Source organism: Limtongia smithiae, assembly GCF_038497785.1.
Source record: "Limtongia smithiae strain NRRL Y-17922 unplaced genomic scaffold V1518scaffold_9, whole genome shotgun sequence".
NCBI lineage: Eukaryota > Fungi > Ascomycota > Lipomycetes > Lipomycetales > Lipomycetaceae > Limtongia > Limtongia smithiae.
In genome coordinates, this window is record NW_027117630.1 from 558910 (window position 1) to 572942 (window position 14033).

The window sequence follows — 14033 nt, forward strand, 5'->3', positions numbered from 1 at the left end:
CACATGTGCGCTTTGCTGGTGCATGCTCTGGATATTGAAATTGATGGTGCTGTAGCCATCTAGGCTCTGAACCAAAATGTGCCGCGAGATCCGCAAGTTGCGCAATTGTGTCAACGCGGTGATTTATTTAAGCTTGTTGTTGCTCGTACGTTCAGAGTATTCGAGTTCATATAGTTTGCAACCCTCAATTTAACCGACCGCAATTACACCGCAAGTTAGCCAACTTCTTACACCAAGCCGTCAACCGGCGTACAACGGGCTGCACGATAGAGGCATAGCTGCGCCCAGCATGTGAGCAACGCTCAACGAGGTGGTCATTGTTTTATCCGATTTTAATAACCTATCCATTGTTCTTGTTAACCGAACTAAACTGCGTGTCCATAACCAGCGTCGCGACGTAGCGCTGGACTCGCCTGGTAGTGTACACAACAGGAGACGACTACCATTTAGTCTTATCATGCTGATCAGCACTTCCCGACGCCTTCCAGACGTGAAGACCCCAGGCAGCAAATTTACTAGTAAATAAGCTGTTGGAGCGTGCCTACCGCGCTGAGCAACCGGTCACCATCATCATCACATCCACCAAACCACATGACACGACGGAGCGACAAACGCTGCTCATGACCACCACCATCACCGGCAACAGCATCGTACAGGACAATGCGCTAAACTGAACTATCACAGGCTCAACAATAGTGACGCGCAAGACTGTTGTTGAGACGGCGAGTGCGCTCTTGCGCGCACCTGCACTTCAAGACGTGTACGCGACATTCTCGACGAGTCCTAAGCATAGGAGAACGATCAGGTGATATTTTTGTAAGTGCATTCTTCGTGTATCGAGGACGGTATCATTGTAGGCCACCGGGTAACACTGGTAGGCGTGGTTTGGATGCGATTATTGAACTCTGCCACGGTCCGTGAGACCTCAAAGTCGACAAAACATTAAATGAAGCGACGCAGCCCATGTCACGAACACGCAGCACATATTTATTTTGAGATCGTTGGCGTATGTCGAATGCGGGAAAGTAATAAAGCGGCGTACTCATATTGGCTAGTGACATTTTCCCTGCCACTGATTCCGCGAGAAACTAGTCGACTCCAGTTTTTCGTTCCTTTCATTTGCAGAACTCGACAAATTTTGTATTCTAGACAGGAGCTACACTTCCGCTGTGCGGGTATGCGCGCAAGGAGTAACTGATAAGGCGAGGGTGCCCAGTTTATATTTCTGTGGCGGAAATGGATGTAGCATGTCGGTGAGCGTGAGTGCCAACGCGCCAAGAAGCAAAATTGCCTACCACGACGGCAGACTTGCCAACGTGACAGGTGTACGCGAGCGCGCAGACGATATTTGGAGCCATGAAATGCCGGCGTCTTCTGCAGCTACTCGCTTAAACCAAGCGCTGGAGCAGCTGAAATTTTGCCATTTTCACGCCGCCGACGACTTCAGACAGCGACGCAAAGAATGAACACAGGGCTGAAACGCGGCGCAAAACCGTAGGCGGCGCACCCAGCTATATGCCGGAGGCCTAACCAGCTCGTAACAAGGTCTGCTGCCAGACAAGCAACCGGTGGCAGAGATGGACAACTGGCGTGAAAAAGCGTCCATCCACACGCTGCTGTTGACCGGATTTCTCAATCTGCCCGCTGCCGCACGAAGGTTTGGACAGAAAACGCTATGCAAAAAGCTATCGGACAGTCTGACAGATGAAGCGCGGCATATAGCGCGAACTCTATTATCGCGTTTGCAGCACGATTGCGCTCGCAGCGAGTCTACGTGGCGGAGAGCCCGAGAATCAACGAGAATCTTCTGCTTCGCTTCGACTCAGCAAGAGATGCACTCGGCCGAGGGCGTCGGCGTGTGTCGAAGGCGCTATCGTAAAATTCGTGAAACACGGAGCGGGAAGCGGGCCGACTCTCTTGGGACGAGAGAGACACAAAATGTGAGCTGTACTGCGCGGGCGGAGAGGGGAGAGCGAACTCTGGTGGAGCCGGCACGACCAAGCCGAGTCTTGCAGGCTCTCCGTTGTGATCTGCGACGTGCAGCGTAACGGTACTCCTGTTTTAACCTCTGCAGGCACCTACAAAAGTCTCATCAAAAGTCTAAGAGCACGCCCTACGAGCAAGCATCTGCAATTTGTTTAGAGTCGGACTGAGAGGTTCCCCGCTCGTTTGGACCGTTGCATACGCAACTTGCAGCCACTGGGAATCTTGAGGGGCTCGTGTCTCGGGATTCAGTCTCGGGATTCCTGTTGTAAAGGCGGTGTAGAGACGTTTTTAATGAAACTTGTGGTCCTTGCGCCCGCTCCCCGGCCACCAAATATTGTTGGTGTTCGCCGCCTTTTCTTCTGCGGCCTTCGCTCAACTTTCGTGTGGTCAGGGCCAGCCTGCCGAGTCTCAGCTGTGTGCTTCCATGTCGAGGTGAGTCAGTCGATAGCTGCTCTGCGCTGGTCCTTGCGAGAGCCAAAGCCGAGGTTTGTCCGTCGCTCGTGTTCTGGCTCCATATCGTTTGCCGTTGCCAGACGGGCATCTGCGACGCGCAAGCTACAGACTTATGCGTCTCCTGCGATACGATATTCTGTGTATGCGGCTGGCGTCATATTCGTGTCGCGACGCCCCTTTCTAGCAGCCCGCATGCGTGGATTTTGCCCTCGACCGCCGCCACTGCCCCAACAGCTGGCACGACACGGCTAACCAGCGCGAGTCGCGACGGCGACAGAGCAGAACCGTAAACCGGGCAGGCTAGCTAGCTGTCACGGGAACGGTCGAGCCACAAACTGAGGCGCAGCCGCCACTTCGCTAACCCTGCCCGCCGGCCGTTAGACTTTGTAAAATGCCTGCAAGCGCTCGAACTGTGCGCTATCGACATTGCGCTGTTCCATGGGCGGGGCAGCTGCTGCATCTCACTTGTCTACGCTTACAACTTGGCTTGCGCCGATGTAGATGATCAGCGTGTGCGCAGAATTCACAGAGCACCATACTGAGGACCCGAGGACGTAAATTCGATCGCGCTAGCCGTAAGCGGAGAGCGGAGAGCGGAATGGTGGAGTAGTGCGGTCTGCCGGGCCGTCCACGTGCTGCTTCCCCGCCTTTCTTCCCCCTCAGTACCCCGCCGTTTGCATGCTCGACTCTGCGAAGTGCGAACTCGATCCCAGCACGCCTGCTCTCTGCCCCTTTTCCAGCTTGCAACTATGAGTAAGGCAGCGATCGCACGGCTGGCTAGCCCAAAGAGCCACGGCCACCACGCTGGCGCTGCCGATCCAACCGCAGAGGACCGGCGCTTGTAGTCGAGGGTGCATCTCTTTCGCCTAAGTCTCACCGCAGTGCACTACCCGAGTCGCCGCCTGATGCCGTCTGCTGCTTGTCCCACACCCCGCACTCTGTCACTCCACACCGCTTGTTCCCAAAAGACCCGGCACACTTAAGCGCCCAGCGAAGCGCCGGGCGTAGCGCCGGCACCGCGCCCGCAAATTTGCTGCTGCCGCTGCTGGTATCAGGGCTTCCCCGCAATTGCCGTCGCCGCGGTCGACGTCGCGACGATCGCGGGTCATATCGAGTCGCGCACGTCTAATTATTAAAATATAAATCTAACGCTCTCTGTCGTTCGCTCACCCGTCGCGTCGCGTGGTCGCATCGCTGCTCTCCCATCGTCGGCAAGCATGGGGGGCCTTAAACGTCTACGCCTGCGAGTCTCGTCACCTCAGCAGTCCGTACGTCCCCCGTGCCGCGTTTCGGCGTCATCGACACCAACGCTGTCTGCGGCGTCGGCATCGTCACCTTCGTCGCTCACGTTGTCCTCGTCCTCGTGCCGGTCGTCGACCTCCTCATGCGCGTCTCCAAGCGGCAAGCAGCCTTCGCCGTTGCTGTCCTCCACACGCATGCAACAGATGGACCTGCAAGCCACAGATCGCCCGTTGTTTCCTGATGACGACGACATCGACGCGCTAGTTTTGCCACCGTCGCTGTGCGATTCTGGATCGCACGTCCCGTTCGTTCTCTCATTTGCCTCGCCACCATCCACAGGGCCGACAGCATACACAGCATCGTCCAAGCGGCACCATCAACAACCGCATTCTCGCTAGCATTGGGCTCAGCATGTCATGTATTGATATGACACACAAAACGCCACACAGGCAGCCGTATTATAATATTGGCATTTGGGAGGCACCACCGTTCGCATTCATAATTCTGGCGTTTCACAGTATATATCCTTGCTTTTGCCAAGTTCAGTACACATCTTACAATATCGTCGTGTACATATGGCGTCGTCGATATCTTAATTACGTATATATATTAGAAGCATAGCATATTGTAGTTAGTGATCTCTTCTCTCCACGCTAATTGATTAATTATCTCTCAGTTTTACGCATTGTACTTCGCAACTAGAGACTCAACAAGCGCAATGTACCTGGAAAAGTTACAGTATCAGTAGCGATACGCCATGGATCAGCTGCAAAATACCAACTTACTCCTTCTCAGCATCCTCGGAGCTCATGCCCTTTAGGTCGGTCCAGGCTTGCCACTTGTACTTGCCCTATGTCATAGCAGTCAGCACCGGTGGATAGCCACAATCAATACTGAACAGTCGACAGACCTTGAGGTCGAAAACACCAGGCTTGGCTGTCTCGTTGTCGCCAACAGTGGCCTGCTTGAACAGACCGTAGAGCTAGGCATTTTCCACAGTCAGCACATCCCCTGACACACCAGAGATTGCAAATCATCGTCTTCGCGACGCACCTTGAGCAGCTCGTCATTGTCGGGCTTGACCTTGAGGGCCTGAACCGTATCGGCCTGTTCCTAATTAGCCACGTTTCCCCCGTCGCTGATCGCGCGCAAGTCTCCACTTACAGCCTTCTGGAACTCTGCGCTCGGCATTTTTCGCGGGATGATCTGAGCTAGTCGACTAAAATAAATATGCCCTTGCGACGAATAACGACAACAACGACTTCAAGAGAATGATTTCAAGAAGCTGTGGAAATCAAAACGGTGTAGAGAGATGAAAAGCGAGACTCGCGCCAAGTTTCCGCTCGCTGTCTTTTACCCCTCGAAAGCTGGACTCGCTTGTTCAGCTGAACTTTAATTCCTGAGATCAGTTGTCCTGCGCGTCGAGCAAAAAAGGACTACGTTGATCACTAGTACAATTCAAGTCTTCAAAGGCATAGGCGTGTTTTTCCACTACAAATTTATACTCGTCCGCCGCTGCTGGCTCTTTGCGGCATCATGTCCCGGCGGTGTGGTGTGGTGTCGCGTCCCAACGAAAGCAGTCTAACCCGTAGAGGACAGCCATGGAAACTCAAAGCTAGCTTGAGCCGCATCACTACTAGTCCCTTATTATTGTGTGAATGCACTCACATCACCGCATATAAACCTCAAACGTCACCGCGCTTTGGTACTGAATTTCTGGCCAACCACAGTACGTTTGATTCTTCGTCGTCCGCATCGTGGTTCCGTCAACGACGTCGGCGCACCCCTCGAAAACACATCGTCAAACGCGCACGCACACACACACAATTAGCACAGCGCGTGGAGCGAAGGCCTCGAGTCGCTCTATACCCATACTTATTTTCTTATTTCATAATCCGGAGGCTGCAACATTCAAGGTGGTGCTAATCGACGGACGTTAACTGCATAAGGCGAGGCGATCTCGTACACATACATATACAGAGACATACACGATGCGTGCTTCGCGAGTACTGAGCATGCGGCCTACTACGGTGCGCCTGGCGGGTCGTCTACAGATTCCATACCGCACCGATGCTACACAGAGTGAGTACAAGCAACGCGCCCCGGCGGCAGCGGAGGCAGCGCCCTTAACACCACTGGCTTTCTAACAATTTCTCAGAGTCCACTGGCTTAACCGGCATCTACGAATTCCCGAACCCGCGTCCGCGCCTGCTGCGTCTGTACTACGAGACCGACAGACTGCTCCAAGAGTTCCCTGAAAGTAGTGTGTACCGCAAGTCGGTCGAGGGCATCAACAAACACCGCGCCGCCATCGTTGAGGCGAACACCGAGGTTTTCGACATTGAGCAGAAGATCGGCGGCGGTCTCATCGAGGAGATCCTGATCCAGGCCGGCGAGGAGTACATACTAGCGCAGAAACTGTTACAGTGGAAGGCATGGGAGAAGTTGGAGGACGAGCCTCCGGTCGGCGTTTGGGAGTAACTTGTTACATACCACCATATTTGAAATATAGAGTGTACGTTACAGAACCAACAACAATATATATACTCCGCTAAATGAGCTAACTAGGTGAATTGCTGCACTGCTGACAAATACATAAACTTTTGGATCCCAAATAACATCTAAAGTACAGATTGAGGCCGTCAATTCTAATTAGACTACTCCTCGTCATCAGAGTCTCCTTCGTCTTCGCCATCGGCCTCTGCTCGGACAGAGTCGTTGGTCTTTGTGTCCCACACCTGAATGACACCGTTGCTGCCGCCGACGGCAAGATGGCGCGCACTGTCTTTGTCTGGCAGCCATGAGACCGAGAATACCTTGCCGACGCCCATATCCCGGCTCGACTGTAGTGATGGGCCAGACGGAGTAATGTTCCATAGCTTGACGTGCTGGTCGGTGGAACCGGTCGCGATGAGACCGGGTACGAACTTGTTGACGTCGAACGACGTGACTTCAGAATCATGCGCCTGCAAAGTCCACACCGACTTCGCGTCCCGTGGGGAGCTTGGCGCTGTCCGGGCGTCTAAGTAAAACACTTTGCCACTCTCGGTCGTCACGTAGAAAAAGTTACTGTTGTGCGGATCCCACTTTGCGCTCTCCACGTCGGCGTCCACGCCCCACCGCCGATGATTCTCTGGCGCAAGACGCATATCCGAGGCGATCACCGTCCGGTCGTAGGCGCCGGTAAGTAGCACACTGCCTTCTTCTGGGTGCCACGCGAGGGAGCACACCTTGTCGTCGTGAAATGAGTAGCTGCGCACACACTTTGTTGAGTTGAGATCCCATAGTTTGACGGTCCTGTCTGCGGAGCCTGATGCAAGAAGGTTGCGGTGTTGCCGGTTGCTGCTGAGCGCGAGCACGGCGTCCACGTGGTACTCGTCGTTCGCCTTGCGCTTCTCCGGTTTCTTTGACTTCTTCTTGCCCTTCTTGCTCTTCTTTGGCGACTTGTCTTTGGTCTCTGAGTTGCCAAGAATTGCGTCCGGATACATCTCGTCGACGACGTCAAGATTCCAGATCTCAATGTTGGGCTCGAACGTGCCAATGGCAACGAAGTTTCCCTGCTGGTTCTCTTCGGTGCGGGAACGACCAACTCGGATATCAAGCCACTCAACACACAGCGGAAACGAAGGTAAAAGAATATCGTGGTGCACGTAGAGGTTCGCTTCGCTGGTTTCGTAGACGTATACATCAACATGCGAAAGGTTGTCTTCGGTCTTCGCCACGAGAAGCAGACTATCCGAGTCGAGGATCTGGAGTTCCTCGCGCTCTTCCTCGTCCAGATCGTCGATCACCTCGCCCTCTTCATTTTTCGGTAAAATAATGTAAGGATCTTCATCGTTGGATTTATAGTATGCAAGATTTTTGATATTGGAGAACATGCTCAGAGCTGTATATTGAAATTAGTGAAGTACTCCGGCAATAGCGATTAAATAGAATGTACGCACATTGCTTGTCCGTCTCAGGTTCATTATCGTAATTCTCAAGGTCGTACTCCTTGAGATCGTCGTCAATTTCGGTCTCTTGTCTAGTATACCGAGTTAGCAAGAGATACCAAGCGAGAGGAGCACAATTTAGCGTACAGTGCAGCTTCTTCCTTCAAAGCTGTCACAACATCCTCATCGGGAACAGTGTCGACAATGATTTCTTCTTCCTGTTCCTCGTCGGTGCCAGCATTTTCTAATTGTTCAGTCGCCTCTTCGAGATCCTCCAAAGCATCATCGAGACGCAACTGTGCAAGCTTGGATATCCGGTCGACCTCCTCGTCGTCCATCTCGTATCGCGAGGGAAATTCAGCCGCAAAACCTTGCGGCACCCATGTTGTGGCAGAAATCATTGTCACTGCTCCCTGGCCCGAGACGCCTGTGCGCTAGAGGAGCTGAAGATTGTACTTTGACGCTGTTCGCTACTACTGGCGCTGCAGCTATAATTTTTATTGGAATTTTTCGTGATGTCCCAACTTACCCGGTGCGAGCGGCGCTGTTGCGCACTCACCGACTAAAAATTTTGTCTCTCAATGATTTCCTTCACCAGCGCGTAGTTCTACGTGCATCACGCATCCAATCACGATCAATCTGAAGGTATGCAGAATTTTTTTCATTTATAGTCATGTCCGTCGCACAACCGCCATGTCATGTCAAGCGAGCAAACAGGCAGTGTTTTCATGATGAGCTATTCCCATTTATTTCATGTATATAGGAAGTGCCGGATGATTGCGTGCTGTCCGTCAAGAACGGGCGGCGCAAATTGATCAGAAACGGGTCTCTGAGATGTCGCGTTTGCTTTTTTATTTGCTGGTGACAGGCCTTTGGGTTGCGCAGATCGAATGATGAGTTTGGTGATAGAGATGGACTAACAGCCTGTGTTACAGGAAGTATTCTCTATTGGGTGCAAATTGTGTACTGAATTGGTCATCGACATCATATGTATTTAGAGATACTCAATTTGCATGTTTGGAAGGAGAAATTGCCTGTGAGTTAGTTGCGTGGATGATGCGGTCCAGCCCTCCAGGCCGCTTGAGTGCCATGCGATTCTCCTGCCGATGAACGCAGCAGCAGGCGCCCCATGTGATCAGTACCATATAACCTGTATTAGTTCTTCTGGAAGGTTTTACACAAGATAATTCTCGTGGTTGATCAGGCTAGGCTGCGTCGTTTAGAATAGTCCAACGCGAAAGCTGCACCAACACAGCCCAGTCGCCCGTTCACAGGATAGGATCAAGATGTGACCTAGGGGGAATGCGGCGCCGGCTCTGGGCCTCGCAGTACAGCAAGGCTCGTGCGTACGCGCGAGTATGTCAATCTGGGAGTGAAATTAGAAACGCGCTTCGCGTTGCTCAGATGCTGCTCCCGCCGAACAGGCTGACGTACAGCGCGAACGGCCAGTTCTTGGGGTGGTCGTTGCACTTTGTGCGGCAGGAGCAGAGCTTTACGCAGCTGACACGCTAGGCGCTGCTGCTGCTGTCACCGACGTGTGTATCGTAAGAATGGAGACACGACGCGACGTGACGCTGTAGTGCGTACGCGACTCTGGCACTGCGCCAGCCTGTTTGAGATAAACTGCTTTTGCACGCGCACATACGAAACGCAGTGCAACGCGGACTGCGGAGCTGCAAAGCAGCAACCCGTCCGATTGTACTTGCACTCGATCCGTCCGGTCACTTTCACGCGTTCGGAAGAGAGCTCCGCAGCGCGCTGCTCGCATGACGCCGTCTCCGTTTACTCCGTTTAGTCTGACCATGCATGTTCGCAGCAGAAGTCCACGACAACGTCAGGCAGGGCAGCGCAAACGCGCCCTGGACAGGCGGCGGAACCGGAGACGCAGCCCCTGGCGCTTGTCGACATCCAGGGTTAGGGCTAGGTACGGCTGCGCAGCGTAGGAACTAGAAGTACTCTGTCTCAGCCGCATGCTACAGTTCCCGCCGCAGCTAGGCCCGAAAGGGATATCACAGCAGTCGCATTTCCCCCCGCCGGCCGCGTCTCTGGGCGTTTCTCCACGACGGCCCCTTCGCCCCTTCTTTGCCTCTCAGCCGACTTGCCCTCGACTATATCTCCGTCCGCATCCTCCGTTTCTTCCTCGCTCTTTTTTCTGTGTTGCCCCTCGTTCTTTCTTCTCTCGTTCATTTAGTCGCTCCCCTCGGCTCCGCAGAAGCACAAGTCTGCAGCACTCCTTCGTTCGCACACAACACCACCAGCACAATCACTCTTCGTTCTTTCAGCACCATGTTGTTTTCTGCGCTTCTCTCCTTCGTTTCGCTGGCTCTCGCAATGCCTGCGCCACATAACCACAATCTCCACGAGCGCGATATCGCCTGGGTGACCGTCACCGAGGCCGTCCCGTTCGTCGAGACCGTCACTGTTGTCGCGACTGTCGTGGTCTACGCCACCGGCACTGACGAGGACAATGCTTTGCCGGTATCCACGACTACCTACGCCGCTGAGGCGGGGACTACGTCGACCTCAGCGTTGGTCGAGCAGACTTCGTCTTCGGAGCTGCCCTCGCTGTGGTTCGAGGCGCCTTCTTCTACGTATGAGTACGTTGCGCCAACAACTTCGACTACCTCTTCTGTCTACGTTGCTCCTACAACCTCGACGACCTCGTCTTACGTCGTCCCTACGACTTCGACGACGACCTCGACCTCGACCTCTACCACGAGTTCTGCCTACGTCAAGCCCACTTCCACTTCCGTTAAGGCCACTTCTACCTACGTCGCACCCACAACAACTTCCGTTTCTACCGCGGTCTCGTCCACCAGCTCCGCTGCAGCTGCCACCACGACCACCTCCAGCTCCACCACTGGCGAGTACTCCGGCGACGGCACCTACTTCTCTCCTGGCCTAGGCTCCTGCGGCGAGACGAACTCAGACACGGATTACATTGTCGCCATTTCGTACATCCTCATGGACGAGGCCTCGACCGGCAACTCCAACACTAATCCGTACTGCAACAAGAAGATCACCGCGTATAGGGATGGCAAGTCCGTGTCCGTCACAGTCGTCGACACGTGCGAGGGCTGCGCAGAGTACGATCTCGACTTTTCGCCGGCCGCGTTCGACGTTCTTGGTGAGGAGAGCGAGGGTAGAATTCCAATCACCTGGTCCTGGGATGACTAAGCTAGTTTGGATCGACGATTAATGACTTCACGACTTACGACATGTGAGATAGTTGGTTATGTGTGACTTTGGGTTGGATTTGGATTTGGATGTATATGAGATGTTGTCGGCGCCGGCTTCACCTTTGGGCTTTCTACTTTTGAGTAGTGTATTTCCCTGATTTTTTAGACGTAAATTATATAAATCAGAAGAATTCGTTTGAGAAGAAAGACGAGTCGTCTTGGAGATACGGCACGGCTGAATCACGGATTTGCCCCCTGAGTTGAGCTCCTGGTTCGACGCGACTCGAGCGCGTCGTATTCGCGTCGCGACTCGGCATGATTCATCCCAACACCATTTAGAGCCCTAATCGCATGACTCCGACACAGCTTCATATTTCTTCTGGGCTGCAACAATCCTTTGACTGCACATTGATATCTCCGTTCCCACGTCTGACCGACAACGGAGCGCTTCTTCAGTCGCCGCCAATGTCGGCTATCTCGCTACGGCCGCAACAGCTCCACCACCAACAACTACCACCTGCGAAACCAGCTCACGCGAACCCGCAGCACTCGACCTTGACATATGCAATGCCGACGCCGGTTTTCCCGGCTGTCTCATTACCCGCGGCAGTGTACAAGCAAGTGACCGACCGTTTCGTCGCCAAGTACGGCCTCTGTCCATCCGCGCGCCGATGGCTTCAGCCAGTCTACACAAACACGATATTACCATCCACCAACGCCGCGCGCCGAGGCGCGATTGCGACATTGCAGCCTGACACTTTGTTCGCGGCATTCGAGCAGGTATTTCTCCGTTGCGATATCCGAGAGTTATTGCCGCCGCTAGGAGTGATGGAGACAGCCGGTGCGCAGGAGGAGCAAGCAGACATCCGAGCGTGTCTTGCCGCGTCGAATTTAGTTCCGGACGAGTTATCCTCGTCTCGCGCTGTAACAGTGAGCGGGCCTATGACGTTCCAGATCGTGGAGGTGCAGGAGATCGGGATTAGTCGGAACGAGCAGTTACGACGGCTCGAAGAGGCGATGACGGATGAGAATGGAAAGCGCCATGTTGTGCGCGATGTACCGCAGGAAGAACAGCAGGACGAGGATGCGCAATTCAGGCAACAACAACAACAACAACAACAACAACAACAACAACAACAGCAAAAGCCGCGGTCGGTGACACGGAATCCAACGTACGGAACGATACAAGATGCAGCTGCGCCGATTCAGTTCCATAACGTTCAAGTTTTGGTAGGTGCCAATGATCAACCGCCGTCGCCGGCGCAAGGCGCAAGGCGCAAACCATTACTCGGCAACAAACACATGTGCAAAGTGCTCCTACAGGACGTCCTTGGTCGCTTGTTCTTCGCGGCCGAAACCAAATCCGTCGACAATCTCGAGGTTGGCCTTCACCTTGGCTCGAAGATCATACTTACAAACGCAACCGCGTTTGCGGGTGTCTTTTTGTTGAAACCTACAAATGCCGTGGTGCAAGGCGGTGGGATTCCAGAGTGGAACGAAGAATTCATGCAGCGTCTCTTACGAAGTCTCAGGATCGAGGTCGGGCTACCACCCGATGAGCGACCAGCAGGCGGGCCGCATTCTCGCGCCAACAGCTCGAATGATCGACCTATGGGCGACGGACCACATGTACGGGCAAACCACGTGGCGAATGACAGATCATTTGATCCTCCGCAATCTCGCGAACAGAGCGCTCCGGACATCACCACTGGACTTCCGCCGCAACAACAAGTACAAGCGGATCTAGAGCCAATCGCCATTGATGATGACGATGACGTTGAATTTGAAGACGCATTAATCGACGATTTCGAGATGGATGAGTACGACTTCGGCGATGTTGACTTTTGATCTATGGTCTGTAGAGTATAGGCGTTTGGTGTTTCTCATATGTCTGCTTTTACTGCATTCGTGTATAGCTATCCATTCAAGCTCTTCATTATCAGGACATTAATTAATACGAAACAAAAGTGTTATCATGACAAGCCTTAACAATTATTCATCGCCCAACCCATGGAAGAAACTAGCATACAAATCAACTACGGACTTACCAGCATATGCCAGTCATATTGTCCACCACCATTGATAAGTAAAAAAAAACCTAGTTATCGGCCTTGGGCTGCACCGGGGTTGCGAGGAGCTTGCCGATCTCGGTGGAAAGGTGCTCTGTCACAAGTTAGCGAAATTGCAAGGGGCAAAATTGGGGTGAGATGATCTTACCTGGGGTGGTGATGGAAGCGAAGCGCTCGATAACGTTTCCATCGGCCCCAATCAAGAACTTCTCAAAGTTCCACTTGATTCCGCGGAAGCCAAGGATTCCAGCCCTACGATGCACTTGTGGTTAGACATGTTTCGCCCAGAGGCTCTTGTGAATATGCTTACTTCTTGGACTTGAGGAACTTGTAGACGGGATCGGCGCCGTCGCCGTTGACGTCGATCTTCTTCATGATGGGGAACTATACACAAAGTAAGCATTGCAGTCGTCACCCGACAAACAAGAGCAACCGAGTGTGTACGTACAGTGACACCATAGTTAGCGGTGCAAAATGTAGCGATCTCCTCATCAGTTCCGGGCTCCTGACGACCTGCACACGAATATTAGCGACATCTGGTCTACAGCACACAATGGGAAGCGCGACAGTGACATACCGAACTGGTTGCAGGGAAACCCGATGATTTCGAGTCCCTTGTCGTGATAGGTCTCGTAGAGAGTCTCGAGGCCTTTGTATTGCTAGAGAAGAGAGAACGTGTTAGAAGACAGCGGGAAGGAACAAGCGTAGCAATGCATACCGGAGTGAATCCGCACCTGTAAGGGGTTAGTAAGGCTGAATAAAATACGCTGGGCAGAAAAGGAAAAGTGGGAAAGCAGGACGTACTTGGAAGCGACGTTGACAATGAGGACGACGTGGCCTTCGAGCTGGTGGAAGTCGTAGGGCTTGCCCTTGCTGTCGGCAGGGCTGAGATCGTAAAAGGACTGGGGATACTCCGCTGTGGCCATGTTTGAGAACAGGGGCGATGAGCAGAAGAATGGGTGAGCGTGGACGGAGGCGCAAGGCTGTAAGACGGAGGAAGTTGTGGTCAACAGAGATCGAGGGAGCCGGGAGAAACGCATATGAAGCGGCGGTGACGACAGCGGATGCGGACTGAAGTCACCGCGCAGTGGAAGGCATTAATCCAGGGCCATTTACGGTTTGAAACTTTGATCGTCTGTGCAGGCATTTAGTGTTCGTTGCTAAGCCCGAAA

At 53.3% G+C, this 14033-nt stretch overlaps 6 protein-coding genes across 6 annotated transcripts; 3 read left to right on the forward strand and 3 right to left on the reverse strand.

The window, feature by feature from the left end:
* Positions 1-4163: 4163 nt before the first annotated feature.
* Positions 4164-5168, reverse strand: V1518DRAFT_419887 (acyl-CoA-binding protein 2). The gene is made up of 5 exons (XM_066904869.1): positions 4846-5168; positions 4735-4788; positions 4592-4663; positions 4467-4531; positions 4164-4405 (listed from the first exon to the last, which is right to left on the reverse strand). Exons 1-5 carry the CDS (start codon positions 4870-4872, stop codon positions 4360-4362), a joined length of 264 nt encoding a protein of 87 aa, XP_066758570.1. The 5' UTR covers positions 4873-5168; the 3' UTR covers positions 4164-4359.
* A 209-nt stretch (positions 5169-5377) lies between these two features.
* V1518DRAFT_419890 (ETC complex I subunit conserved region-domain-containing protein) lies at positions 5378-6309 on the forward strand. The gene is made up of 2 exons (XM_066904870.1): positions 5378-5763; positions 5840-6309. The coding sequence occupies exons 1-2, from the start codon at positions 5673-5675 to the stop codon at positions 6160-6162; spliced, it is 414 nt and encodes a 137-aa protein (XP_066758571.1). The 5' UTR covers positions 5378-5672; the 3' UTR covers positions 6163-6309.
* On the reverse strand, positions 6215-8087 carry V1518DRAFT_419893 (WD40-repeat-containing domain protein). Its single transcript, XM_066904871.1, has 3 exons — positions 7761-8087; positions 7626-7705; positions 6215-7567 (listed from the first exon to the last, which is right to left on the reverse strand). Exons 1-3 carry the CDS (start codon positions 8012-8014, stop codon positions 6339-6341), a joined length of 1563 nt encoding a protein of 520 aa, XP_066758572.1. The 5' UTR covers positions 8015-8087; the 3' UTR covers positions 6215-6338.
* Positions 8088-9679: 1592 nt separating this feature from the next.
* V1518DRAFT_419895 (RlpA-like double-psi beta-barrel-protein domain-containing protein-containing protein) lies at positions 9680-10999 on the forward strand. The gene has a single exon (XM_066904872.1). The coding sequence runs from the start codon at positions 9900-9902 to the stop codon at positions 10788-10790; it is 891 nt and encodes a 296-aa protein (XP_066758573.1). The 5' UTR covers positions 9680-9899; the 3' UTR covers positions 10791-10999.
* Positions 11000-11110: 111 nt separating this feature from the next.
* On the forward strand, positions 11111-12777 carry V1518DRAFT_419897 (uncharacterized protein). Its single transcript, XM_066904873.1, has one exon. It carries the CDS (start codon positions 11144-11146, stop codon positions 12638-12640), a length of 1497 nt encoding a protein of 498 aa, XP_066758574.1. The 5' UTR covers positions 11111-11143; the 3' UTR covers positions 12641-12777.
* Positions 12686-13966, reverse strand: V1518DRAFT_419902 (thioredoxin-like protein). Its single transcript, XM_066904874.1, has 6 exons — positions 13666-13966; positions 13580-13595; positions 13439-13520; positions 13310-13374; positions 13172-13245; positions 12686-13113 (listed from the first exon to the last, which is right to left on the reverse strand). The coding sequence occupies exons 1-6, from the start codon at positions 13899-13901 to the stop codon at positions 12966-12968; spliced, it is 621 nt and encodes a 206-aa protein (XP_066758575.1). The 5' UTR covers positions 13902-13966; the 3' UTR covers positions 12686-12965.
* Between the last annotated feature and the right edge of the window lie 67 nt (positions 13967-14033).